At 39.8% G+C, this 27,069-nt stretch overlaps 3 protein-coding genes across 5 annotated transcripts; 2 read left to right on the top strand and 1 right to left on the bottom strand.

The window, feature by feature from the left end:
• Positions 1-284: 284 nt before the first annotated feature.
• On the top strand, positions 285-2,347 carry LOC123868431 (peroxisomal membrane protein PMP34). Of its 2 annotated transcripts, XM_045910969.1 has the most exons (4): positions 285-609; positions 709-769; positions 1,049-1,778; positions 1,957-2,347. In XM_045910969.1, exons 1-3 carry the CDS (start codon positions 553-555, stop codon positions 1,765-1,767), a joined length of 837 nt encoding a protein of 278 aa, XP_045766925.1. In that variant the 5' UTR covers positions 285-552; the 3' UTR covers positions 1,768-1,778; positions 1,957-2,347. The 2 variants fall into 2 exon arrangements, with proteins under 2 accessions (XP_045766925.1, XP_045766924.1); XM_045910968.1 differs by having other exon boundaries at positions 286-609; positions 1,049-2,347.
• LOC123868406 (nuclear pore complex protein Nup160 homolog) lies at positions 2,025-19,568 on the bottom strand. Its single transcript, XM_045910920.1, has 27 exons — positions 19,289-19,568; positions 19,103-19,208; positions 18,530-18,758; positions 18,010-18,115; positions 17,217-17,412; positions 16,253-16,419; positions 15,738-15,901; positions 15,262-15,355; positions 14,561-14,712; positions 13,675-13,814; positions 12,928-13,009; positions 12,397-12,538; positions 11,724-11,917; positions 11,163-11,289; positions 10,628-10,724; positions 9,781-9,921; positions 8,912-9,127; positions 8,329-8,447; positions 7,606-7,778; positions 7,064-7,159; positions 6,234-6,366; positions 5,348-5,509; positions 4,838-4,995; positions 4,496-4,577; positions 3,557-3,690; positions 3,078-3,281; positions 2,025-2,443 (listed from the first exon to the last, which is right to left on the bottom strand). The coding sequence occupies exons 1-27, from the start codon at positions 19,380-19,382 to the stop codon at positions 2,348-2,350; spliced, it is 3,804 nt and encodes a 1,267-aa protein (XP_045766876.1). The 5' UTR covers positions 19,383-19,568; the 3' UTR covers positions 2,025-2,347.
• Positions 19,569-20,198: 630 nt separating this feature from the next.
• LOC123868422 (F-box/LRR-repeat protein 16) lies at positions 20,199-26,752 on the top strand. 2 transcript variants are annotated; one of them, XM_045910957.1, is made up of 8 exons: positions 20,199-20,365; positions 22,050-22,701; positions 22,783-22,905; positions 23,010-23,178; positions 24,302-24,497; positions 24,842-24,990; positions 25,347-25,496; positions 26,540-26,752. In XM_045910957.1, the coding sequence occupies exons 2-7, from the start codon at positions 22,126-22,128 to the stop codon at positions 25,493-25,495; spliced, it is 1,362 nt and encodes a 453-aa protein (XP_045766913.1). In that variant the 5' UTR covers positions 20,199-20,365; positions 22,050-22,125; the 3' UTR covers position 25,496; positions 26,540-26,752. The 2 variants fall into 2 exon arrangements, with proteins under 2 accessions (XP_045766913.1, XP_045766912.1); XM_045910956.1 differs by having other exon boundaries at positions 25,347-26,752.
• Positions 26,753-27,069: the final 317 nt, after the last annotated feature.

Raw genomic sequence — 27,069 nt, 5'->3', positions numbered from 1 at the left:
CAATTTGTGTTGGCCTGTGTTGGCTTGGCAAGCAAGCCATCTGTGGTGTTAGCATAGTCGATGCTTGCTGTATTTTGTTTGCCGCAAGCAATGTCGTTCGCATTTCAATTCTTATATCGCAACCATAGTGTTTCGCAACAGGATTGTGTGATGTGTCCGTAGACCATAGACCGGAGACCATAGTGGTTTCCTCAGGTTTCCTAGTTTCCTATGTGACCTAGATATGTCAGATGTCAGTGATTCATGTTCGCAGTATGTTCGCCTTGGACTTCGTAAATATTCTGTACGCCGTAGTGATTACATACTCTTTGCTGTACGCACTTCGCAGTTCGCACCAACTTCGCACAGGTGCACAGTTTTTCGTGAGGAGTGAGAGTAAATGTTGTTTACTCAAAAATTAAATTTCAAATGATGTGATTAAAAAATTACGATTTATAACAAGCTGGTCTTATGTTTTTTAATTAATTAATATTTAGTTAAATTATTAAAAGGTTCGATATTTATTTGTGCAATTTTTTTTATTAGATAAAATTAAAATTTATCCTTATAGCTATGGCTTCCTCATTATTAAGTTATGAGACTCTAGTTCATGCATTGGCCGGTGCTATGGTAAGTAAAAACTAATCAATTTTAATTTTGTACTGTATTAATATAAGTATAGATACCTACTTATAAAATATTAATCTTACTTACTTATAAAATTTTCAGGGAAGTGTTGTTGGAATGACAGCATTTTATCCTTTGGACACATTACGGTCAAGGATACAAGGTGAATTTGCTACTATTATATAATATTATTTAAATAATGAACACAACAAATCAAAAAATAAGCTTAATATAGTTTGGCATTACTAATATTATTGTGAATTGAACATTTGAAAAGAGCATCCGCTGAGTTTCTTGCTGGTTCTTCTCAATAGCAACAACATTCTGAACCAGCTGTAAAATATTTTGCAGATTCACACACTTGTAAAAGTTAATTTAAATAAAAATGTGTATATTCTTTTCTAAGGTAAGTTATTCATACAGTTAATTCTCTTATTTACAGTTGAAGACTCTATGAAACTTTGTGGAACACCAATAGAAATACTTATTAAACTTGCGAATGAAGAAGGCATTGAATCTTTATATCGTGGCTTATGCCCTGTTCTACAGTCTCTCTCAGTTTCAAACTTTGTTTACTTTTATACATTTCATGCATTACGAAGAGCTTCCGCAACGAGCAATTCAGCCTTGAGAGATCTAATGTTTGGTATGCTAGCTGGTAGTGTTAATGTACTAGTGACATCACCTCTGTGGGTAGTTAACACTAGAATGAAGATGGAGAAAAATTCATATTCAAACTTATTTGAAGGGCTCTTTGATGTGTTCAATAAAGAGGGTGTGAAAGGATTATGGTCTGGCACTGTGCCATCATTATTGTTAGTTTCAAATCCTGCTATTCAGTTTATGGTATATGAAGCATTGAAGAGAAAATTGACATCTAGAGGACAGTTTGACACTTACACTGCATTTTTTGTTGGAGCTATAGCAAAAGCAATTGCAACAACTGTAACATACCCTTTACAGCTGGTTCAATCCAGACTAAGAGCTGGCACAAGCTTGAGACCCTTAGTAGCGTCTATAAAATCAAAACCTTTAATGATGTTCCGTGGTTTGGAAGCCAAGTTGCTACAGACTGTTCTGACTGCAGCATTAATGTTTTTAATTTATGAAAAAGTAGTCCGTATGGTTTTGACTATAATGCGCATAAAGTTAAAACATTGAATGACAAGATTTACACCCGTATTAACAAACATTACTATAAGGTCTCATAGAGCGCTAAGACGCGCAGTGTAGGTTCCACCAATCAGATTACTGTATCGTGTCAATTTACAATGATCTGATTGGTGGAACCTACACTATGCGTTCAATTGCACTGTGAGACCTCATAGTAATGATTGTGAATACGGCCACTAGTATTTAGCTTTGGATTTTGCATTTAAAAAATTAACTGGTGATAGATAATTTTAATTTATTATGTCTAAATAAGCTATGCTGATTATGAAACGGTTATAAAGATGATTGATCAAAAATGAATAGAATGTAGATATGAGCTCATATCTTTTTTTTTTTAATTATCGCCTTTATGTTATACTGTGATAAAAGCCAAATACATGACCAAACTAGCAACTTAATGTTAATTATTATTTATTTGAATAAATTAAATTGTATTGGGGTGCAGGTGGTGTAAACTGTAAACAAATGGTGATGGAGAAAGGGTTCAAGGTTAATAATCTGCAATTTGAAATGACAATTATTTTATTCTTATTTAAGGAAAGAAATAAACAATTACAATTTTGATTTATTATCGAGTTTTAATTTGCGCCAACTTCATGTCCTCTGATGTGCGTATTACTATTTTCATGTATTCCTCCACAAGAGATTTCAGGTCATTATACACCTAAAACAACAAGATATGAATAATATTCAAAATCATGTCACCACAAAATTGTAGTATTATTGGAATTTGGAACCAATATTAGGTCAGTGGGTCAACATAGTTGACTGAAGCGCATGTGCTCTGAAATAAAGAAAGAATGTGCTAATTGCTAATTCTGTTGTACCAACTTGATGAGATGTCTAAATTGCTGTCCCTTTCCTAATGTTCCATGTCACATGTAGCAATGATGAGTGTAACAGTAGATTGATAGCTTTTAATATATTTACATGAAGCAAATACCAAATTAGAGCGAAAGGTCGGACACCAGTGGTTTTTGATCTTTCACTCTCGCACGGCAATCGAAGTGTGACAGCGATAAGTAGGTATTTGCTTCAAGTAGGTATTAATAGTACAATATCCATCACTACCCATATTATAAATGCGAAAGTGTTTGTTTATTGGGTTGTCCTTCAATCACGCCGTAACGGAGCAACGGATTGATCTGATTTTTTACATGGATATAGTTAAAGACATGGAGAGTGACATAAGCTACTCGTTATCCCGAAAAATCAAAGTGTTCCCACGGGCTTTTGAAAATCTAAATCGGTACGACGACGGACATCAGCTAATAGGTATATGAATTCATGGTAATGACCTGTTGGATGTGGGGATGGTGCGCGTGGTGGGGCAGCTCGCTCAGCAGCAGGTCGGCCAGCGCAAGCGGCGCGGCGCGCGGTGCGGGTGTGGGCGGACATAGTTCCAGTGCGGCGCGGCGCAGCGCCTCACAGCAAAGCTCACCCGCCTCCAGCGCGCGCCCGCCGCTCAGCAAAGCGCGCACGCACAGGCTGCCCTCTACCGCCTTCAAAACAATATTATCAATATTAACTAAAGTCCGTCGAAGCAAAACGCTGCGCTAGCCTATTATAATTAGAGTGGAGTGACGAACGCAAGCTAAAAACTTTTTAGTGCTTTTAAAAATCTGTCACTTTTTGTTTTTATCCGCGTCCCATCTAAGGTCACGTCATCACTTTCCATCATGTGTGATAGTGTTCAAGCGTGTGCCGTGCCTATAATAATGAATAAAAAGAAAATAGTAATTACGCATTTACTACATCAACAAAAGGAAAAAAATACCATAAATCTGTTGAGGAACCATTTAGGTAGAAACTGGCTAGTGCTGATTGCTCTCTTGGTTACAGCCAATAGGGTTTCCGCATCTGCCTCTTTCAATTTTGGATATAAATTTTCAAAGTCTATTTTGTCAGTTTCTGTAAAAAAATATGAATTTGATGATGCTCACAACTTTCTCTGCATGTATTTAGGTGTTTGAAATACTGTAGAAAGTTTTGATAGTCTGGGAATTGGGATAAAAGTAGCCCCTCTGAAATGAAAACTCTCTTTTTATTAATATTCATAAAAATCTGGGTTGTGAACAGACAAGGACACTTTCGCTTTTATAATATTAGTATGGCTATGGACTAATGAATAAAATTGCTCATTTGCGCTAAAGTACACCAAATAAATCAGTATCTACTAGATAGTAGACACTGATTGTTCTAGTAGTAGATAGTAGATAAAAGTTGATCATAAGTCGAAGGATAAAATTGTAGTAATAATTTTAATTATCATCATTAAAATCCTACGTACATTATAGTTAAATACGAATAAAAACGGAAACTCTTAAAATATAATAAACTAGCTGATGCATGCGACTTCGTTTCCGTGGATGGAGGTTTTTGAAAATCCCGTGGGAACTCATTGATTTTCCGGGATAAAAAGTAGGCTGTGTGTTAATCCATAATCATTTTACATATTTTAATAGTGCATGCCAAGTCCACATCGAGGAGACACAATTGCGTACATGTATCTTTGTCTATGTATCATCTTGTATTTTTTTTTTCAATTGTAGTCAGTTTTGTGGACTGAATTAAAAAAAAACCAAATTTCAGCCAGATCCGTCCAGTAGTTTTTGCGTGATTGAGTAACAAACATCCAAACACCCACACTTTCACATTTATAATATTAGTGGGATAACGTACCTACTAAACTATTAAAACATTATTTTGTACTTACTAAGTAGCGCTTGTTGAACTGAATCCAAGGCTTCCGGTACTTCTTGACGCAGCTCGGCGGCCAATTCTTCTGGACCAATCACCTGTTACAAAATACAAGTGTTTTATAATAATTATCTTGACCATGTGAAATGTACAGGCCATCCACATTATGCCTTGACCACATAATCCTATAAACTACTTGTCGAGACAAATCTGACAAATACTAACTCTGGATCAATGTTCAATAGTGTCTGAGTTTCTGTGACCGGCACACCCGCGTTGTTATAGTTTTAGTGCTGCACGACTCTCCGTATCGACCGTATTGATTTCATCGTTGCTTGTAGTTTTGTGTAGCTCGTACCTGCAGCGCTCTGGGCGCGGAGGACTTGGCGAGGAAGGCGTGCTCGGGCGCGGCCAGACGCAGACATGTGACAGCGGCCGCCAGGCAGCGGCGCCGCCACGCCGCGCCACCGCGCTCCGACGCGCACCGCGCGGCTCGCTCGTACATCACCACAGCCGCTGTGGGAAATAGGAATCGGTCAAGTGCGAGTCGAACGGACTGCGGAGGCTTAGTAATAGGGTCCCTTTAGCACCCTAAAAACTAGCACCTAGGGTACAGAACTCTAAAAAGGGTTGAAAGATTAATGAAGGTGTGACAAGCGTGCCGCAACTACAATTAGACAATTAAATACTTCAACCGATTCTCTCGTTCACCGTTTGTAATCGTGTTCAGAGTGCATTGGAGAACGAGGCTGTGCTAAATATCTGTAATATTATCATTAAGGTGCTAAACGACTTACGGCCTATGACTATAACTTGATGTGCAAAAATGACAATACATGCGACGCTAGCGAGTTTAAAAATGAGCCACCTTTTCTGTAATGATGCCGGGAGAGGTGCAGCGCGTAGAGGAAGTCGTAGTAGGGGTTGTGCGGGTGCGGGTCGTGCAGCTTGGCGCGCGTGGCCGCCGCGCGCTCCGCCTCGGCCGCCAGCGCGCCGCACGACACCAACGCGTCCAGCTGTTTGCGCTCCGCTACACATAGTATGAACACATAAATCCTATAGAAGCAAGCGTTACTTTGCGGAAGTCCATGAAACACAATAGAATCAAAAGCTTAATTTCCTATAATCCGCTAAAGAAGGTAAATCTGTATGGTATGAAATGCTGCATACAAATCTGTATGGTACAACATGCAGGGCATGTCACATACATGCTGCATACACCACCCGCCCTCCCACTTTTTAGCGGATTATAACAAATTAAGCTTTTGATTCTTTGTATCACATATGAATTAGTCTCTGTGCGTCTTGCCCGTCGTTATACGGGTGGTCTGGTGGGAGGCTACGACCGTGGCTAGTTACCATCCTACCGACAAAGCCGTGCCGCCAAGCGATTTAAGCGTGTAGAAATCAAAGTGGTATGGGTTTAATAGAAACTGCCATAACCCTTCTTGGTTAGTCCACTTCCGTCTTAGACTGCATCATCACTTACCACCAGGTGAGATTGAAGTCAAAGGCAAGGGCAATCTGTTTAATTTTGACTTTAGAACACGAACGCCGAAGAGGTAAACACAATAAATGTTGAAACCAGATGGAGTGCTATGACACCTGTACTAAGAAAACCTGTGTTACCGGCAGCGCAGCCTTCCCTCCTTTACTGCTGCCTTTAATGGACTTTATGAGGTAGAATAGTTAATAGTCCAACGGCCGCCTCGGAAACTGCTATTATCTGTTCGGAGTACGGATAAAATAGTTACCGAGCGTAGTGAGGAGCGTGGCGGCGGCGGCGGCGCGCGCGTGCGGTGCGGGGTTGGCGGCCGCGGCGCTGAGCGCGCGCGACACGCGCCCGCCTGATAGGTGCCACTTGAACACTACCCACTGGAACATCGCCTGCCGACCAATTATAAGTATCTACTTATCAGTGGTTTCCAAAAAAAAAATCGGCCAAGTGCAAGTCAGATTCGCACACGAAGGTTTCCGTACCATCATTTAAGAAAATAGACGATGCCCGCACCTTTCATCCGCGTGGAATAAGGTTCTTTAGGTTTTAAAAATCCCGTGGGAACTCTGCTTTTCCGGGATAAAAAGTAGCCTGTCTGCCCCCGGAACGTAAGCTAACTCTGCGTCACATATAAATCGGTTTAACGGATGGGTCTTTGAGAATCCCGTGGCAACTCTTTGCTTTTTTGGGATAAAAAGTAGCTTATATCCGTCCCCGGGATGTAAGCTAATGCTGTATCGATCAAAATCGGTTAACTGTTGGGCCGTGAAAAGCTAGCAGTCAGACACACTTTCGCGTTTATAATATAAGTATGGATATTGGATATTAGGTTTTTAAAATTTTTACGGCGGCCATTTTGAATTTTTTATCATTTGTTGTTATAGCAGCAACAGAAATACACATTCTGAGGTAAATTTGAACTGTCTACCTAATACGGTTCACAAAATACAGTCATTTAGTAGACAGACGGACGCGACAGACAGCAGAGGCTCAGTAATAGGGTCCCATTGGCACACTTTTGGTAAGGAACTCTAAAAATAGTAATAGGTTTAAAACCAACTACCTTTACTACTACAACGAACTTACCAAGTTAGGATCATCCTTATCGGCGATGCTGATGGCCGTCTCGGCCAGTCTGACGACGCATGCGCCAGCGTCGTGTATCTCGAACAGTTTTATCACCTGACAAACGAATCCAAATGACAAACAAAATATACAGCCTTGTTAACAACACATTTACACACTTACTCTCTGTCTCTCTCGCATACGGCCAGCTTATGAGCTTGACAGAGAAAATTATTGTTTTATTTATACTACTATTCTTCTTCTCTCTGGGCTGGTTTCCGCACTTAAACGTTTCCGTCTGTTGTGCGTGCGTTATACTACTATTATGAAATACATATAGTGTGATTTTTGTTTTAAACCCATCCGTCAGTCAACCTATAACTGTTTATTTTGAAGTTAAAATTGAATGTTATCCGAAAAAAAATTGAATCTGGCAAAACATTAAAAAGAATAATCTCGTGAAATAGTGTAAGTATATTATTACTGGCTATTTATGCATGTTGCACTATACAATATACATCCCATTGCGTCTGACTGCCAAGAAACGTTTCTCGCGTACTAACCTTCATGTAGTAAAGGACGAGAGCCTGGTGCTGCGTGAGGCGGGCGTCGGGCGCGGCCACCAGGCTGCGCAGGAAGGGCTCCGTGCTGACGCCCTTGGCGGCGCGGCAGAACGCCGTGTACGCGCCCTCCGCGTCCTCTAGCTCCAGCAGAGCCAGGCCCAGGATAAACTGGCCTACATTATAAAATATGTACATTGTACAATTACCTTCCATCAGGTACTCCAAAAATAATTCAGCTCGTACATCACTACGGATTAAATTTAACAAACGCCTCTCTTTCTATCGCATAAATTCTTAATAGTGCTACCTTCTTTCGCATCAAACATTGCGAAAGGGATATAAGTTAATAATATACCTGTTAACGTTTCAAATGATGTGAATTCAAAAGATGGCACCAACGTCAAATAATCAATGCTGAAATCTACAGAGCGTACTTAAACTTTGCTCAGATTTAAGAAACTGTTAATCAATCAATCATTTTATTTGTTATAAATGTAGGTTAATAAAGATGTTACAACAATATTCATTCATAACATTCGCCATGCAATGGGTTGCAAATATTTTACACATACTTAATATTAAATGCTAATTAAAACGAGACAGCGTTATATTGCTGACATAAATCTGTGTCTTTTTAACTGAAACTTAAAGCAAGCAAAGTCAAAGTACGCTCTATAGATCTCAACCTAAGTGAAGTTGGAAGAGCTGATAAAACATACTTACGCGAACAAGCATTCCATTCGCACCAGGGTTCCAAAAGAGCCACGTAGCTTTGCACGAGACGCGGCTGGTTTATGGAGGCTAGCCACCAGCCAAACTCAAATCCGCCGCTCACAGCCCAACTGAACTCAGTTCAGGAAACAAATAATGAGCACAGGAAAATATTATCTTAATAATAATATCGTATTTAGAGCGGAGATCCCAAATAGTTACGAATCCATAAGTTACCTAGCCCAATCGTGTACCTCAAGGTTCCCATTTAGAAGGCCACTGCTGTTTCTAGCTTTTATTAATGGCATCCACCTCTGAAGTGAAAAATTATCTGGTCTAATCTCTATCTAATTATCCCATCTGCAAAAGGGAACTACCCTTTTGCAGATGAATTGAAAATGTATAAAACAATAAAATCTGAAAAGATTTATTCTGAGAGCAGACCCGTGCTCGGCAGTGATCCGAAGTAAAGGATACACAAGGAACCAAAAGCTTTATTTGCTATAATCCGCTAAACCAGACAAATCTGTATGGTGCAACATGCAGCATGCAATATGCACCGACCGCAAAGTAACGCTATACAGGTAAAGGATACAGTTGGTGCGCGAGGTGGTACGCCATGAGCGGGAGCGCCTGGTGCCAGTGCGTAGGGGCGCGCGCGGCCGCGAGGTGCCGCCGAGCGCGCCGCCCGCCCGCCGCCGCCGCGTAGGCCGCCGCCGCGCCGCTTGTGCCCTCCGCCGCGCTCGCCTCCGCGCTCTCGCCGCCCAGCGCCGTCAACTTCAGCCGAAACACGTCCGATGAGCCCGCCGCACTGGTGACCGAAGAGTTTTTTTATTGAATATCGTAGCTTTACTTTAAAGTCTACGTAATTAATTATCATTACTATATCATCTTACAAATCTAACAATTCTGACCATCAAAAGGTGTACAAGAGTACCTACTTTAAATAAATGATATTGAGTTTGAGTTTGAACACAAGTTAGCCCTTGACTGCGATCTCACCTGGTGATTAATGATAGTGAAGTCTAAGATGAACGCGGGCTAACTTAGAAGGGATATGGCAGTTTTATTAAACAAATAGCCTTACCCCAATTTTCCATTGCATCACATAGAGTAACTCCAAGCATAGCTTTCTCCATAGCTCGCTAAGTGACTGAGCTTTCTTACAAGGTTTGAGCTTTCTTATGCATATTTAGTATTGACATGTAAAATTTTCTTATTGAGTAAAAGTTTAAACTGAGTGTATTTCGTGTAATTGAGTTTCTTGCCGGCACTTCTCAGTAGAAGCTGCTTTCCGAACCAGTGGTAAAGTCTTGACATATCACAAGAGACACATGCTGTCCTACACGAAATAAATCCATTTCATTTCAATCGCGCGAGCTTATGTTTGTAACACAACCAAACTGCTGGGCTTGATGATGGCTGTTCTTAGAAGTTAAATCAGCATATCAAAGGGATACTCACGGGCGCTGCAACGTCGCTGCTCTCAGCCACAGCAGCGCGCGGTAGGCCTGCCAGTGCACGGCGCAGTGACCCGCGCCCGGCACGCCACCCGCGCCGCGCGCCACGCCCAGCGCGGCCAGCGCCCCGCGCACTACGCGCGATCTGTAGGCAGGACTAGTTATTGTTCTTGCAATCATTTGGGGTTCTTGAAACTAGTTTGAAGCTCCGAAAACTAGTTCTAGCCGAGAGAACTGTGGGGCTCCAAATACTATTTCTAAGCTCTGATTAATAGTCCAGCGCTCTGAAAACTAGTTTACTAGTAAACTCCGGGACTTCTGGGACTAGTCGGGTGTTGGGAACTGTTAGTTTTCAACTACTATTTCTAAGCTTTGAATAATTGTTAAGGGCTCTGAAAACTAGTTCAGGCTTTGGGGCTCAAAATATGTACTATTTTTAAGCTTTGGTTTCCAGTCCAGGGCTCCAACTACTATTTCTAAGCTCAATCACTACTGTCTCTAAGCCCTGGGGTCTAATCCAGGGCTCCAAATACTAGTTCAGGGTTCCATGGAATAGATCGGGTTCTGGGTACTTCAGAGCTCCAACTAGTATTTCTGAGCTCTGGGGTCTAGGGCTTCGAAAACTAGTTCAGAGCTCTATGGACTATGACAGGCTCTGGGGATTTTGGGACTCCCAACTACTATTTCCAACTTCTGGGTACTAGTCACAGACTCTGGACACTAGTTTTTGATTTCGGAGATTTCATCCAAGACTCCAAGGACTAATTCAGGCTTCAGGGTGTGTGGGGCTCTGGGTTCTAGGGTTCTTGAGCAATTTTAAACTTTGGGCATACTTGAGAAATTACACTTGCCTCATTTCAGCCATTTGACGTATTGCTTCAGTAACAATAGCTACTCCCAAATCACTAGCAAACAAGTTGTCATACTCGCTTGTTTCTTCATCATCACCTGGAATATAAGCTCAATTTTCATTTTTGTGCCACAAACTATATGATACTGGGTGCTGCCCGCGATTTCGTGTAAGTTACGTTTTATTTTATATCTAGTGGGGACTCCTTGATTTTCCGGGATAAAAAGTAGCCTATATCAATGAAGCAAACTATGAATAAAAGATGCCAACTTGGACTTTGTTAATTTGGATTAGGTTTTTCAAGAATCCTATTGGAATACATAGTTCTTTTCCTTTTTACGGAACAAAATGTAGCCTATGTCCTTTCCTGGAATGCAAGATACATCTGTATTTTTTCATCACAAATGGTTTATCGGAAGGGCCGTTAAAGGTTAGCTAACAGACAGACGCAATTTCGCTTTTATAATATTATAAGTATGGATAATGGATACAGATTAGAAAGAAGAGGTAGTGAAAACTTTCTCGCAGCAACTTACTTTTACAAGTATCAATTTCGGGAACATCCAATCTTAAAGCATCATTTAACTCCAGGACAGCATTTTGTAAATCTTTGATAGGCTCCAAAATGGATGTGATTTCATCAATCTGCTCAGGTGACAAAGTCTAGAAAAAATATTAAAATATAAAATGAACATAACTTATTATTTCGGTGCTTATTTTATTATCATTAATGACTCTATCTAAATATTAAATCATAATAATCGTCATGGATTGTAATAGAGATTATTGAAATAGACTGACAGCACTTTTGAAGTCCCCTGCTGCGCTGAGTCCATCTTTGTTCAGAATTGTAGATAGTTTTGACCAATAATAAAAGGCTATAGATGATCACTGCTACCCATTAGAAGATGGGGTGAGTCACCAGTTTGAAAGTAACTGAGGACGAAAAAAGATTCCGACGAATTGAGAACCTCCTCTTTTTTTGAAGACGGTTAAAAGAACCTCGATTTAATAAACTTCTACTAACTAAGAAATAATAAACTTTATTTTTGACTTGGCTACATTCCTAGTGTGCCCGGGCGGTGGGCTATAGTTACCGGTGCGGGGTGATCCTGCGGCGTGGCGGCGAGCAACAGATGCAGCAGGCGCGGCAGCAGGCGGTGCTGTGGCGCCGCACACGCGAACAGGCGCCGCTCCAGGTCGGCCGCGCCCGCCGTGGTGGCCGCTCGCTCCCAGCGCGCGCCCGCCACCACCACCCGGACCGCATCCGCCGACAGCTCACCTGTATCACCTACGTTATCCACGAACCAGTGAGATTTAATAGTATTATTATAACGTGTAATGTAATAAAAGCTGGGACTCAAGGAGGAGGTAGGAAAATTTCACTTAGCACTATCCCTCCAAAACCCCTGGTATGAAGTCTCAACGCATCTGCTTCTTTAACAAGGAAGGAGTGAGCGATGTACCACCACCATCACCACCGATGTACTACCTAAGGAAACCCCCAAGCCAAGGATGCTGACAAAAATGGAAACAATATTGATACGTACATACGTACGGATGAGTGAAGTAGTGTGTGCAGCTTAGGCATACATAGTCTACGTATCAAAGAAAATAGCAGCATGGTTCGAAATGTTCCAGCTGCCGCATCACCAGTCGCTCTCCGCCTTGCCGCACTCAACAACATTATAATGAACGCAGTCCGCTCATGTACTGCAAAAAGCGAACTGCAAACGGATGCTCATGACAAGTGTTGTACCCATTACGTACCCATAGTTGCACGCGCGTCGGGCAGCGTGTCTTCAGGCTCGGGCGATAGCATGATGCGCTCGAGCGGCTCCAGCTGCCGCACCAGCGACACGCCCGAGCGCCGCACCACCGCGCACCACCAGCCGCTCTCCGCTTCGCCGCACTGAATGCACCCAACAGAATAACGTTATAACGCAGACAGGTTTTGAAATTCCTGAGGAACTCAAGATCTTTTCTGTACTGTATCAAATTTCGTCAATATCAATTGACGGGCCGTGAAAAGTTAGCAGACAGACACAGTTTTGCATTTATAATAATATTTTTAAAAATCCCGTGGGAACTTATTGATTTTCCGAGATGAAAAGTAGCCTATGTGTCAATCCATTATTATTATTAGTTAGTTATTAAGTCCTCCTGTTAAACAAGACCAACGAAATCTATATTCGTTTTCTTTCACAATACCTTAAAACTCGAGTATATACGCCATCATAGCATAAGAAGTACATCGATTTATGTGATACGTTAACCTAGTGTAGAAAAAATTAAACATACATGTTTTGACACCATAAGACCGAGTGGTTTCTGCAACCCTTCCATGTACTGCATGCACCAGCTGTACAAATCAGACCAGCACCTAAAAAAAAAATTTAAAATCTATGAAACTTATTTACCTATACTAACTATTACAAAAACCTAGGTTAGCCTAGTGGTTAAGAGGTCAGCCTCTTAGTCGAGAAGGTTCGGGGTTCGACCCCAGGCACACACCTCTACCTTTCTGGAGTTATGTATGTTAATGCAATTAATTATCATTAGCTCACAAAAACATAACAAACCTACATGCCTGAGAGTTTAGATTGATAAATATTCTCAAAGGTGTGTGAAGTTTGCCAATCTGCACTTGGCTAGGATGGTGGACTTTGACTAAACCCTTCTTATTGTGAGACGAGACCCGTGCTTGGTAATGAGGTGACGAAAGGTTGATGATGGTGATGATTTATTTGTCTTACTTCCTGTAGCTGGCTGTAAGTTTTCCTTATAAATATAAATAAAATATATAAAATAGTGAGTTTGCGTGTTTATGTGTGACGTGTTATGGAGTCGAGACCGCGTACCAGCAAGCGCAGTGGACGTGGGACGACCTCCAACCCGCTGGACTGACGACCTTAAGAAGGTGGCGGGAAGTGGGTGGATGAGGAAGGCGGAGGGCCGTGTGTGGTGGCGCGCTCTTAGGAAGGCCTATGTCCAACAGTGGATGCAAACAGGCTGATTCATTGATTGTTTGTTTGTCTAGCAACTTACTTATGCATGAGTTGTGAATGGTCGAGCGTAGTGGAGCGTGCAGCGAGGTTGCGCATGCGCGCCTGTACGGCGTCCATGCAGGACTCCCTCAGGTCGCCGTCCACTCCCGTCTCGGCACCGCCCCAGGTCCGACGGTATATCTGTTAACATTACACCACATTATTGTGGCAATTTCTTTAAAAAGAATATAAGCCATGTTTATCATGACCACACCCTTTCCCCTTTAACTAAGCGTAAAGCTTGTGCTAGGAGTAGATACGACAATATTTTAACGGGTGGGATTTGAACCACCAACCTTTTGGATTTCACTTTGTTCATTTAACCATTGCTCTTGAGCTATTGAGGTTTAAACTAAAATAAAAAGTTTGATTAACTAAAACAACAGGTCTTAATATATTGGTCCCCGATCGTAATGCTTCCTGTGGAAAACTATAGCACTAGACTTGTCAATCTTATTGATTTTGATAAAAAAAGCAGGTTTTTACAAACTAATTGAACAAACACTGTCATAACTGTCATAATTTGTTGTTTTTTTTTTTGGTATTTGGGGTTTCAGTTAAAATAAAATAAGCCAGAGATACCCATTGGATCAGGACTTTTAAAACTCAGGGTGTTTAAAACTCTAATGTAACAACCCTGCAAACAGCTGATCGCGGAAATGAACTCGAAAAAAACTTCTGTGAACTTGAAGGACCGTTTGAATGTTTTTCAAGTAGCAGAGGCAACGAAAGAATCTATGTCATTATAACTATTTGGTACTACTTACCTCATTTGTCATGCTATATGATTTATCAAACAGTTTCAGGAATTTTCGGTACCAATTTTATGATAATAATTCTACTCATGTAAACCGGGGCGGGTCAGTTAGTTATTACTTATTACATACCACGAGAGCCTTTTTGACGAGAGCCTGAGGGAACAGGCCCGGCGCGAGCAGGCGGTCGCGGTACTGCTGGTGCGACGCCAGCTGCGGCAGCGCGCCTGGCGCCTCGCGCGCCGCCACCGCGCGCCAGCTCGCCTCTGCGCCGATCGCGCTGCCTGTGCGCAATACAATACTGTAAGACTGAAATCTATAGTACACAAGTTGACTTTGATACTGTTAAAATGAGCAGAAATCTGTCTCATTTTAACTGAAACTCAAGTCTGAGCAACGTCAAAGTACACTCTACAGATTTCAGCCTAAGAGCCTCAGCTTAGAGTTGGGAAGTTGGCAGTATTGTATTCCCGTGCGTCAGAGCAGGTAAAGCTGTTGTTCCTACACCTGGTCTCTCTTCATTCGTGTTGGGCTGCCGAGCTATCAGACTACGAGAATGATTGAATAGATTTACTTAAGCAAATAAGTTGTATAAGCATATAAATTGGTATATTCTGTTGAGATTTGCTTGTGGACAAATTGGGTCTAGCAGCCAATCTATAAATTTGTAAATATAGTGTAGCTTTTTTTATTGTGTTATCTGTATATAATTTGAGTATAATAAAGAGTTTTTACAAACTGACTCAATCTCAGACTGAGATTGACTGACTGCCATTGTTATGTTAACAATTTTAGTTTGAAAGTGTGATGCATTTTGCTCATAATTAACTCACTTGTCACAACAGCGTCACCGTCCGGCTGCGTCCAAAGCGCCCAAATAACGTGGCTACCTTCCCCATAACCAATTGAGTAATCCAGGAGGTCCAGCTAAAAACAATAATATGCTTAGTACGTTTATGGCATTCAACACATACATAATATACTTAATCAAACATGAGTGTGAATACATAATGTGGAAACAAACCATAAGACTACTCCAAGCTACCATAAGACTATTCCTACTTCCTACCTTTTGCCTACCCTGCCTTGAAACCAAGGGGCACACTGCAAGTAACTAAGAACAGGTTAAATGAGCTAAGCCATGAAAATGCAGTGTTCCTACTGCTCGGTTTCACACAAATTATTTGCTAAATCCTAGCACATCCCTGAAGGAATGGTAACCTAAAGTAGTTCCATGAGATTCACAATATTCTTTGAAAAAAAGTACTATACAATATCAAGTTATAAATGTGACTTAACTATATTTTACCTGAGGTCCAAATATGTGACATATCTGTGAGAATTTGACGGCACCGGCGCCTCCATCGTGCATTTTCATCACCATAAATTCACATTCATTGGGGAAAGAGAGGAATGCCACCAGCAAGATACTTCCGTCCAATGCAGTTGCATATTGCAGCATGTGGCCATGTGCTGTAAAGCATAAACATTTTGAACCTTTTAGGACTATATATTTAAAAAAAATTGACATCTTCATATTCTTTTATAAGAATAGGTACTAAACACTAGATAACATGGGGATAACACAGGCTCTCTAAGATATTGCACAGCTGTCTACTCTCATGAGCCTTGGGATAGATAAAATATTTTTTTAACCGAGCAATATGGGGATTCTTCTTTTGTTTATTACGATTAATAGTAAATGCCTGCTCGCTTGTTTATTATTGAGTACAGCAGCCACGCGTGAGGCAAGTGTCAGCGCACACCGCGACCGCCAAACCATTGACAAGCAGCACGCCCTATGTTTCTTCATCAATAACTTACGAGGAGATTTAGGTCTATCTAGTGTCTGTGACAGCGGCGCGGAGACTGCGGTGGGCGCGCCGCCGTCGTCCAGCAGCCACGCGCGTAGACAAGTGTCGCCGCACACCGCGACCGCCAAACCATTGATGAGCACCACGCCGTATGTGTCTACACCATCGCTTTTTCCTCTACAACAAAATATTTTATTTAGAGAGAGCCCAATTTGTCAAGTTTTTCTCATACTGAAATTGTCCAATTGTCATTCCCAAGGTTAGTGTTGGAAGGAAGAATTGCACGCAAAAGAGCTTCAGATTGCCAAAGACGGACATGGTTCAACAGCAACACTATAAGGTAGTGGTCAGGGATTAGTCATCCGCGGCGGCTTTAGATAGAGAAGCTTTTCGCATGATGACCGCTTAACTTCATTTCGACGAGGGCACGCGATAATGATGACGATGATTCTTTTTAGTAGTAGGCCCTTTTTACGTACGAAAATGGTAAGAAAAGGTTACAATGCAACTTTGCCTGTCCATCTGTCCTTCACAATTCACAGCTGCTTATTTCACTAATACTAATTGACTTGGGAATAGTTTTAAACAATGCTTGTCTAACCATATAGCAAAACTGATTAATTTGTCTTGAAATGAGGGGTCAAAATTTTTATGTTCAACAATATACCTAAAGCTACTTATGATGAAAAATAGCTAATAGAAAATACCATTCCAGTAATAATCCTTTACAAACCTTAGTTGTGTTTTAAAAAAAAAATTTTCAAGATAGACCAATAAATAATTTAACCAAATAGTTAACTATTTAAATGTTTCCTTTCATGGTACAGAATAGATCGCTCGGTGCGCGAGTCTGATTTTCACTTGGCTGGTGTTTTAAATAGTGAAATCATACCTTTTGTGCACAAAATTGTGGCAAAGTTACGAACATCTTTATAAGCTCTTTGTTATAAGCGGTGTACTGTGTAGTGTTATACCTCAATGCTCCAGTAATTCCATGCAAGAATCGAGGCACTGTAGATTCCCGTTTCAGTAATGTGGTGACTGCGGAGCCAGTGACTGGCAGCTTGACTAGCAGCAGGCCTCCTTCCCCTCCGTAACCAAATGCCAAGGCAAATACCGCCTCTCCATTGTCTCGCAGTAAGGAAGCGCAAGAATGTGCTACCCCAGTGTCTATAGTAAATACAATAATTATTATATATTATACTGTTTCAATTTACATGTTTATGCTGATTGTATGTAAGTAGTTATGATTTACAAGGATTATATTATTCAATACTGAAAATGTTATGGCTGATGGGGCAGATGTGTTCTGGTGTGGCGACTGTATACCGCTAAGAGCAGTGTAGGATGACCTCCAACCTGAACAGATCACCTGAATAAGGAGATGAGGAAAGTGGACGACTTTTGATAAGGCCCATATTGGATTGCTAAAACATGCATATGCAGTCAGTATAATATTTTAAAACCCAATTAATGAGTGGGAAAACTTATTTTATGCTAAGTTACTTATATTAACATAATATTATCACAAGTTAATGCTGAACAGAATAATGTGTCTATAATATTACATTCATCTGTGCTAATATTGTAAAGAGGTATAATTCGTTAGTTTGTAAGTTTGTATATAGGGGTTAATCTCCAGAACTAATGCTCCAAATTTTGAATCACTTATAGATAGCTATATTATTACCTCTGAGTGCTATAAATTATACCATGCGGATAAAGTCACAAGCACAAGCTAGAAATAAAATATTCTGTTTTACTTACTTGTGTTTGAATATTGATTGAGAATGTAATAATTGTTAGGATTGTTTACTGCACTTGTATCAATAAATATTGATGGTGTCATATTGCCCATTGATCCAATAGCTGACTGCAAATTGTTAAAAATAATTATAGTAAATTACTTTTATCAACTTTATTATGTTGACATTTATTTTTTTAAACTAAATTTTTCATAAAAAACACCTTTCACCTCCAGGATGCAAGCCATCTTCGTGCTAAATAGATGATGCCCGTGACTTCATCCATGTGGGTTTAGGACTTTTAAGAATCCTGTGGAAACTCTTTAATTTTCTGGGTCAAGAATACCTAAGTTGCAAGATGTTTTTGCCAAATTTAGTCAAAATCGGTTAAACAAATGGGTTGTAAAAAGCTAGCAGATAGACAGAAAGACATATTTGCATTTTTAATACTAGTATGAATTAAAAGTATGATTATCAAGCTTTTACAACAGGGGTGTTATTATGAGGACATATTAAATCTTTACTTGGTTAAATTGTCTTACCTTTCTATCCAACCTGAAGTCCAAAACATCAGGATGAGGGAACACCAGTCTATGCACTGATGAAACAGTAGCTGCTAGCATAACAATTTGCTGTGAAGCTGTTCTCTCATAAAATGCTAAGTTATTCAAAGGTGGTGTCCCTGGTGCTACTTTGCATCTTAAGTTACATCCAGCCAGATTCACATCTAAGGAAGCTTCTGATAGTTCTATGGAATCAGAGGTTGTTTGCCTAAAATATTTTTAAAATTAATGACAGTACTTAACCAAAGTACAAGTAATAATAAAATCATAAGTTAAGACAGCTGTGCTATTTTTAAATTATAAACCATTTTTAGATTAATTATCATGCTGTTTTCTCAACTATATTAATTAATAATATCACTTATACATTGGTAGAATTATTATGGCCAAAGACTGCAGAGAGTCATAAAGAAGAAAAGAAGAAGAATATGATGTGATTTGTTTGCTATAAATACATCACATTTAATTTTAATGGCCCAAAAGCTCCAAGACTAATTGGATATACACCAACCAGTTGGCCGTGAGTTTAAACTGTCTAGATTGGAATATTACCAATATATGAATCGATTTCTTGTGTTTGCCTTTTTGGAGTCCCTGTACCAGTAACCACCGGCTTTCTGAGGAAGTTTGATATCTTGTAGTGTACTATGTGTACCACCTGAAATACAACATGATTGTGGATTACAATATTAAAGGTAGACGAAAAACATACCAACAGCTAAATTTTATTCCACTAACCTGTATTTAAGATCACTTCTTTCCATTTTTCTGGAATATTGTGATTTGGAGTAATTTCTTTGAAAGTAACCGGTATTGCTTCAATGAATTCCATGCTTCGAAATTCAATAAAATACCAATATAGAAAAAGTTTTTCTTATCTAAGGCTAATGTCTCGTGTTATGTGAATTAATTTTCAATCTACTCACTACTGTAATGAATTCAATATTTGAGATTTCTCAATTTTTAAATTAACCAAACTTATTTTGATTGACATTTGAACAATTTGAATTTGAGTTTATAGTTATTAGTTTATAGTTATACTCTTTGGCGCTTCCCAATCAGTTCCACCACCAAAAAACACCAACTGACACAAAAACCAGCCACTCTTAACAAAAAAAAAAAAACACTCCAAACAAGCACAGCACGCGCGCCAGCAAACGCCATCACAGACGAAGTTACTCTTTGGTTTGACAGTTAACTTGACCCCAGTGCTGTTTTTTTTTTTTACTCTCTCGTCTGGCTTTACAAAGACAATGTCAAGTTTGTAGTTATTTGTAACAAGGCAGTTAAACTATACAAGTATGGACCCCGTCTGTACCGGCGCTCGCCGACACACGCACGGCACCCCTTTAGAGCGCTTGCCAGTCAGTTTTAACAAAAAAAAAAAATACTCCAAAAAGGCAGAGCACGCCCGCCAGCTAACACCAACACAGACGAAGTCCCCAGTGCTGTTGACCGGATCGTGGTCTGTGCTGTTGACTTGATGACTTGATTAAATGTACATAGCTTCTGGCATAGTCTGTACCAAGTCTACTTGTCTGTGGTCAAAGGCAATAATCAAAATCTGTGCTCAGTGCTGTGGTGCTGTGTACTTAACTTTACTCTATAGTCTATTATAGTTTGGCAAATTCAATGACAGACAGCGTCATTTTGCGTTTTCAATTTGTCTTTTTTATGCTTAGCTTAGTTTTTCGGTTTTTGTGAATATTAATCAATTATTTAATCATTTATGTATTTATGAAGAACTATAAATAGTGCAAGAGATTCCATTAATAAAAAAATATGATGATTTTGAAGCGTGGTTCTTATTTATAGGTTTGTACATTATTCCATCGATTTTTTATTTCTTTCTCAAGTAGGTACATTGCTTATAATATTCTTGTAAAATATGTAATGCTATCAAAATAATACCTTAAATTACTGATGATTCTCTTTACAATTGTACCATTATTATGCCATTAAATGTCCCACGTTTTACGTAAGTTTTTGTTATGAATTTACCATGAACTCTTTGTCCTGCTCTTGCCAGTGTAATTATATGCCCAAGTTATTATCCGAAATAATTAAAACATTAATAAAAGTCTAAACCTATGACTATTTCATAAAATATATATAAACAATATAAGAATTTTTTCATCTGATATGATATTAAAAACATTTTAATTTTATAAATGTACCTTTAACTAGCTTATGCCCGCGACTTCGTCCGCGTGGAATACACAAATTCCAACCCCTATTTTACGCACTTACGCGTTGTATTCTCAAAAATTATTTCTTAGCTGCTGCCTACATCATAATAGCTATCAGCATGCCATTGCAGTCCAATCAAGTATACCCTAATAAGAAGTAAGATTACCCTATAGGTTTTGATTCACTTTTTTTGAAAGAGAGGACAGACAGAAGACAGATACACAACAAAGTTACTACTTATTTTGTGATTATACTAGTTTTTGTAATTTTGTTATATATATTAAGTTAATGCAGTGTACAGTAAAGCCCACCGTTGTTTGTGGCATTGAATAGCAAACATAATGTACATTCTATAAGATTAATAAATAAATGTAAAAAAATTGTAAGCTCAGTCTAAAATAAAGAAGTAGGAGGTGGTTCATTGACTCATTCACAATGATACAGCTGAACCACATTACATGAATTTTACTTTAAACTAGCTGATGCCCGCAGCTTCGCTCGCGTGGATCTAGGTTCTGAAATCCCGTGGGAACTTTTGAATTCCCAGGACAAAAGTAGCCTATCCGTAATAGCCTGTCCCCGGGATGCAACATGTTTCTGTACCACGTAAAAACGTTTAAACGGATGATTTAGGAATGCAATTCCTTACAGCATCAGGGTTGAGGAGTTGGGTCGTCGAGGTCAACAACAGTCTATACTTGGAACAGATTGGTACCTTCAATATCCATCAAATTTATAACCGACAGTTTCTAAATTCCATCAATATTGATGGTGAGGTCCTCTGCAGCATAAGGATTGAGGAGTTGGAATCCAATTTTTTTATGAAACAATGTCACAAAGTTCCTCTATCGATTAAAAATAAATTTACACAAATCGGTTCAGAAATCTTGGAGATTTCGGTGTACATAGGTAGAAAAACACAACTCCCTTTTTGGAAGTCGGTTAAAAAAGTAGCCTATGTTACTCCCTGGTCAATCCTCTACTTGTCTCTGAAAATCCCGTCAAAATCGGTTCAGCCGTTTCAAAGATTAGCCTGTTCAAACAAACAGACAGACAGACAAAAATCTTAAAAACGTGCGATTCAGTTATGGTATCGTTCAAATAACCATATGACCTTAATATGCGGTAGTTATTTCGAAATTACAGACAGACACTCCAATTTTATTTATTAGTATAGGTAGTATAGATATGGCATCTTATTGCACAATTTGACATTATAAATTATTCCATAGACCTATTTGTGTACAACAGAATTAGAAACAATATGTATACATGTCATAATTTAGATTTTCCATTTGATTTGGAACAGCGCGGTGGCGGGTTGCGAGCAGGGGGCGGGCTCGGGCGGGCGGCCCGGCGACACCATTCGGCGCGTCAAGGTGAAGATGTCGTCAGTGTCGGCGCAGGGCGTGGTGGAGCGCGCGTCGGCCGAGCTGTCGCGCCGCATCACGGGGCTGGGGCTGCGCGGCCGCAAGCGCTCGCCCGGCGTGGTGGAGCGCGTGGCGCACGCGCTGTGCGGGCCCGCCGCCGCCGCCGCGCCGCGCCTGCCGCGTCGCCGCCGCCCCGCGCCGCGCCCGCTGCAGTGGAGCCAGTTCATACTCGAAGACCGATTCCTTGAAAAGTTTTTTCTTTATTTCAATGCGAACGAAAGAAAATCGCTAGCCCAAGTGTGCACAAAATGGCGTGACATTCTCTACTCCACGCCTCGCTGGTGGTCCGGGTTGGTTGCCGTGTTGGATTGCCGCGAGCTGCGCTCTGAGTCTGGCTGTTGCATGCAGAGGTTTTACAATTCTGTGGTACGAAGAGGAATTCGCGGCATCATTTTAATATCTGCCACAGATGATGATATTAATGAGTTTATAAAACAGTTTCCTGTATCTGCACATCATGTACATGCTATTGGTTTAAAAGGGTGCACAATAACAGATAGAGGATTGGAGGCAATATTGGATCACTTACAGGTTGGTTTTGTTATTTTTATTGTTTTTCATTATTCATTTAACTCTTTCATTGAAACTACATTCTTTATGCATTCTTTTTAGGTTCTATTTGAACTAGAACTAACTGGCTGCAATGAAATAACGGAGGCTGGTTTGTGGGCATGTCTAACTCCTCGGATTGTCTCACTTACGCTTACTGACTGCATTAATATTGCTGATGAGGCTGTAAGTTGATTTTGTTTAGATACACTAAAATATTTTATTTAAATTTTGTCACTTAAAGCTATTTAGTATCAAATGTAAAAATAATGGCTTTATTCAAACTGCAGGTGGGAGCGGTAGCGCAACTATTGCCGTCATTATACGAGTTTTCGTTGCAAGCATACCATGTGACGGATGCGGCTCTTGGCTACTTCTCGCCAAAACAAAGTGCATCACTCAGTATATTGAGGCTACATAGTTGCTGGGAATTAACTAACCATGGTGTTGTCAATATCGGTAAAAACTAATCTCATTCATTTTCATTGGCATGCTTATATTCATGCATGTAGTCATTGTGCGTTCCAGGTTTAGATATCAATTTTTTTTAAATAATGTTAATCTGAAACACAACTTTTTACTTATAAAATACAAGTGTAAATTAAAAATTTATAACACCCCCGACAAGTGAAGGTTACAGAACTAAGAGCTGATAACTTTCAAACGGCTGAACCAATTTTCTAAGAACTAGCTAAGCTAAGAACACTCTCGATCAAGCCACCTTTCAAACAAAAAAAACTAAATTAAAATCGGTTCATTAGTTTAGGCGCTACAGTGCCACAGACAGATACACAGATACACATATACACACTTATAACACCCCTCTTTTTGGGTCGGGGGTTACACACGTCAAACTTATAACACCCCTCTTTTTGGGTTGGGGGTTAATAAACAACATTGAGTATTAATAATGTTAAGGTGGCTCTTCACTGCCATTTTACCACTGCACATTTTTAGCCTATTTAGTTCTGATGTTGCTGACAAGTCTTAGGCCGTTTATGCACTCATTCGTAATCGTTTTCGTAACAATGCGATTCAAAGTGGCCACCATACAAAACGTATGTACGCATGTGCACTCATTCGTAATTTTACGATTCTTATGATGGATTTTTGACGTAAAAATACGATCAGTATTTTTTTTTTATCTGCTCGGACTGGAGCAACTATTTTTCATATTCATATTCATTTGCGTTCATGTACATTATTATGTTAGATGCTTAAATAAATAAATCTAACATTGACATGAGGGCCATAAGGCCCTGTGAGGTCCCTTCGAGCCTTTTCTGTTGTTCAGACATTACTCAATAGAGTGAGAAAGACTCGAGCAAAAGCAATCACACTATCATACTTTCATACTGTTATTATAAAGTCGAAAGTTTGTGTGTGTATGTTTGTTACTCCTCACGCAAAAACTTCTAGACGGATTTGGCGGAATGGAGATAGATGATATCCTGGGTTAGCACATAGGCTTCTTTTTATCCCGGAAAATCAGAGTTCCCGCGGGATTTCGAGAAACCTAAACCTACAAAGACAAAGTCGCGGACATCAGCTAGTTAAATAATAATTGCACCACACATCACAGTGCACTCGCTGCCGAACCTGACTGTGCTGTCGCTGAGCGGCTGCAGCAAGGTGACGGACGAGGGCGTAGAACTGCTGGCCGAGAACCTGCCGCGCCTGCGGAGCCTCGACCTGAGCTGGTGCCCGCGCGTCACTGACAACGCGCTCGAGTACATCGCCTGCGACCTCAACCAACTCGAAGAGCTCACGCTGGACCGGTGAGTAGTGTTGTGGGCTACATGTGCAGAAGATCTATCTGACTATATTCCTAGGAGTGTCTTCATCTTCGTGAGTTTTTGATATCTACTGTTATATGCCTTCCCTAATGAACGCCATTACACACAGAACTCAGCCTTCCTAATTTAGCCTTTTCACAAAGCCCTCTATAATTTATCATCCGTCTGGTGCTGGGGATTGCACCCCAATATGTTTGTAGGTGGCCTAATAAGCCTAAAATTACCTATTATTAGTTATTTAATGAAATACTACACTAAATTCGAACATCCCAAATTCTATCCCAGTAAATTGACATCTGAATTTTATTAATCAATTATATTTATAGATGCGTACACATAACGGACATAGGCGTGGGCTACATCAGCACGATGCAGTCTCTGGTGGCGTTGTTCCTGCGCTGGTGCTCGCAGGTGCGCGACTTTGGCGTGCAGCATTTGTGTGGCATGAGATCTCTGCAGCTACTATCTTTAGCAGGTAAAGGCACGGTACAGGTGTGCGCTATATCAGTACCATACAGTCTGATCATCGTTTAATCATTTTAAAACTACTACCAGACAGAAGTAGTACCAAGATTTGAAAGGATTTGGAAAAGACTTCATGAAATATATTTTTTCATGAAATGAATTTAATTACGTAAACTAAAAAAAAAAAATAGCCATCTATCTACAACTGTTTTTAACCATCTTCCCAGTTGGGACTTGCATCCATATTCTCAGTCATAAATAAACTCATGATTTTCTTGATTCGACTCAAGCTCACTGAGGCGATTTCAAGTTGTTGCTTTGTACCTACTACCTACAATATTAATTCACTATGGAAACTTCCTCAAGGCTGTCCCCTGCTGACATCAGGCGGGCTATCGAGTCTGATCCAACTCCGGCAACTACGGGAGCTGGAGCTCACGAACTGCCCCGGCGCGTCGCCGGAGCTCTTCGACTATCTGCACGAGCACCTACCGCGATGCCTCATCATAGAGTAAGGTACTGCACACGACTGATACGATTCCACAACTACTTATGGCAAACGTGACGCGCAGGTTTTTGAGCCTTGAATGTAAAAACCTACCAGCATATTAAGTAAGGTGATATCAGATGGTTCATTTGAGTGATTGTTTCATTTTTTTTTCATTCCACATTCATGGACAAAATGTTTATTCGCTCTTTTTTCGAATATGCCGTCGAATGGATTGTGTGTATGTGTATGTGTGAAGAATCTGTTTGTTTTATTATCACAAAAGAGCAAAGTTACTCAGAAAAAAGAAGTCTGTTTTGTTCATTCCATTTTTCCGCACATATACAGAATAATATATTTTATTACAGTGTTGTCCTTCTACTAGACGTATGTAGGACGTAAGATAATGAGACCGAACTCAAGTGAACATTCTCTCTGTGTTCAGACGTTCTCTAAATTGAGACTATTATTTTTCGTTCGTTCGCGTCGCGAGTGATAGATGCGAATACCGAATTGTGAATTTGTAACATCGTTGAATCGGTCAACTTATAAATGTATTCGTCTTCTTTTAATCAGATGTCTCATTTTGAACGAAGAGTGTTGAATGAAAGACAGAAATGAACACAAAATAAACCGTCTGATATCACGCAGTACGTCGTGCTGCTACCGGTGGCGATCGGAGTCTTCCGTTTATTTATGGACTTGCACAGTAGCACACTACTCAGTCGCGTATAATTTCAGACTACCACTGGCAGACGATTTGTCAATCAACGTTTCTGCCATGATTCGTGTATATAAATGTAAAAGAATTATCATAGGGTCTCCAAACTTATTTCTACATTTTTGTTTTATTTTATTTAAAGCATCTATTTTATTGCAATGATGATATTGTGGGTGATTCTGTTGTATACAATCTCTAAACTTAAGTTAAATGAAAGATCTAAATCTATTACTATTCTAAAAATTATACTACCCACAAAAAAGGATTTTACTGTCATTTAATTTCGTACATTATTTATTGTGTACAACTGAATTAATCATATTGTTTATTACAAAATATGTAATTTAACAGTTAAAATCACTTTGCCACAATATGAGCTGCGTTTGTGGTCGCGAGCGATGTCTTCACTCTTCAGTGAAGGCACAGTGGAAAGCCCTTGAAAGCAACCACTGAAGCTACGCGTGCATCTAAAACCGGTCATGGATCGGAATCGGCATAGGGATTTTTTTTAAGAGATATTAATTGGAGACTCCTATTTAATATTGCAAACCAAGACGTACAATTTGTATAAAATATGAAAATAGAGCAGTTTGTAAATAAATAGTAAATATATTATGTTGAGCAGAGTCAATTTATAAAATTTGCGCATTTGGCAGCTGCAAATATTGTATATCTCTTTACTGGAGCCTGGAAGTTTTGCATTTCAAGAAAATCTAGAAGTTACTATACCTTATAGTTAAATCCAATCCAATGTTAGCATTCAACAGACTTACGTGTTATTTTGTTCCATATCCAAATAGCTGTTTTATTGGTTTTATAATTAATGTGATTAGATTGTTATGAAAAATATTAATAATGAAATTGGTATTGCTGTAAAATTA

This window comes from Maniola jurtina, chromosome 9, assembly GCF_905333055.1.
Source record: "Maniola jurtina chromosome 9, ilManJurt1.1, whole genome shotgun sequence".
NCBI classification, from domain to species: Eukaryota; Metazoa; Arthropoda; class Insecta; order Lepidoptera; family Nymphalidae; genus Maniola; species Maniola jurtina.
The sequence above is the reverse complement of the archived record's forward strand: the minus strand, read 5'-3'. Positions and strand labels throughout refer to the sequence as shown.

What these genes read in the sequence shown, in the direction of transcription:
- LOC123868422 (XM_045910957.1), top strand. Translation starts at nt 22,126, where the DNA reads ATGTCGTCAGTGTCGGCGCAGGGCGTGGTGGAGCGCGCGTCGGCCGAG. An exon ending in CCATGGTGTTGTCAATATCG is followed by an intron (nt 23,179 to 24,301) that starts GTAAAAACTAAT and finishes CACACATCACAG; the next exon opens with TGCACTCGCTGCCGAACCTG. An exon ending in GAAGAGCTCACGCTGGACCG is followed by an intron (nt 24,498 to 24,841) that starts GTGAGTAGTGTT and finishes TTATATTTATAG; the next exon opens with ATGCGTACACATAACGGACA.
- LOC123868431 (XM_045910969.1), top strand. Translation starts at nt 553, where the DNA reads ATGGCTTCCTCATTATTAAGTTATGAGACTCTAGTTCATGCATTGGCC. An exon ending in ATGCATTGGCCGGTGCTATG is followed by an intron (nt 610 to 708) that starts GTAAGTAAAAAC and finishes TAAAATTTTCAG; the next exon opens with GGAAGTGTTGTTGGAATGAC. An exon ending in ATTACGGTCAAGGATACAAG is followed by an intron (nt 770 to 1,048) that starts GTGAATTTGCTA and finishes TCTTATTTACAG; the next exon opens with TTGAAGACTCTATGAAACTT.
- LOC123868406 (XM_045910920.1), bottom strand. Translation starts at nt 19,382, where the DNA reads ATGGAATTCATTGAAGCAATACCGGTTACTTTCAAAGAAATTACTCCA. An exon ending in TCGTCAAAAAGGCTCTCGTG is followed by an intron (nt 13,815 to 14,560) that starts GTATGTAATAAG and finishes TAATGTTAACAG; the next exon opens with ATATACCGTCGGACCTGGGG. An exon ending in CCGGCATCATTACAGAAAAG is followed by an intron (nt 4,996 to 5,347) that starts GTGGCTCATTTT and finishes TATTTCCCACAG; the next exon opens with CGGCTGTGGTGATGTACGAG.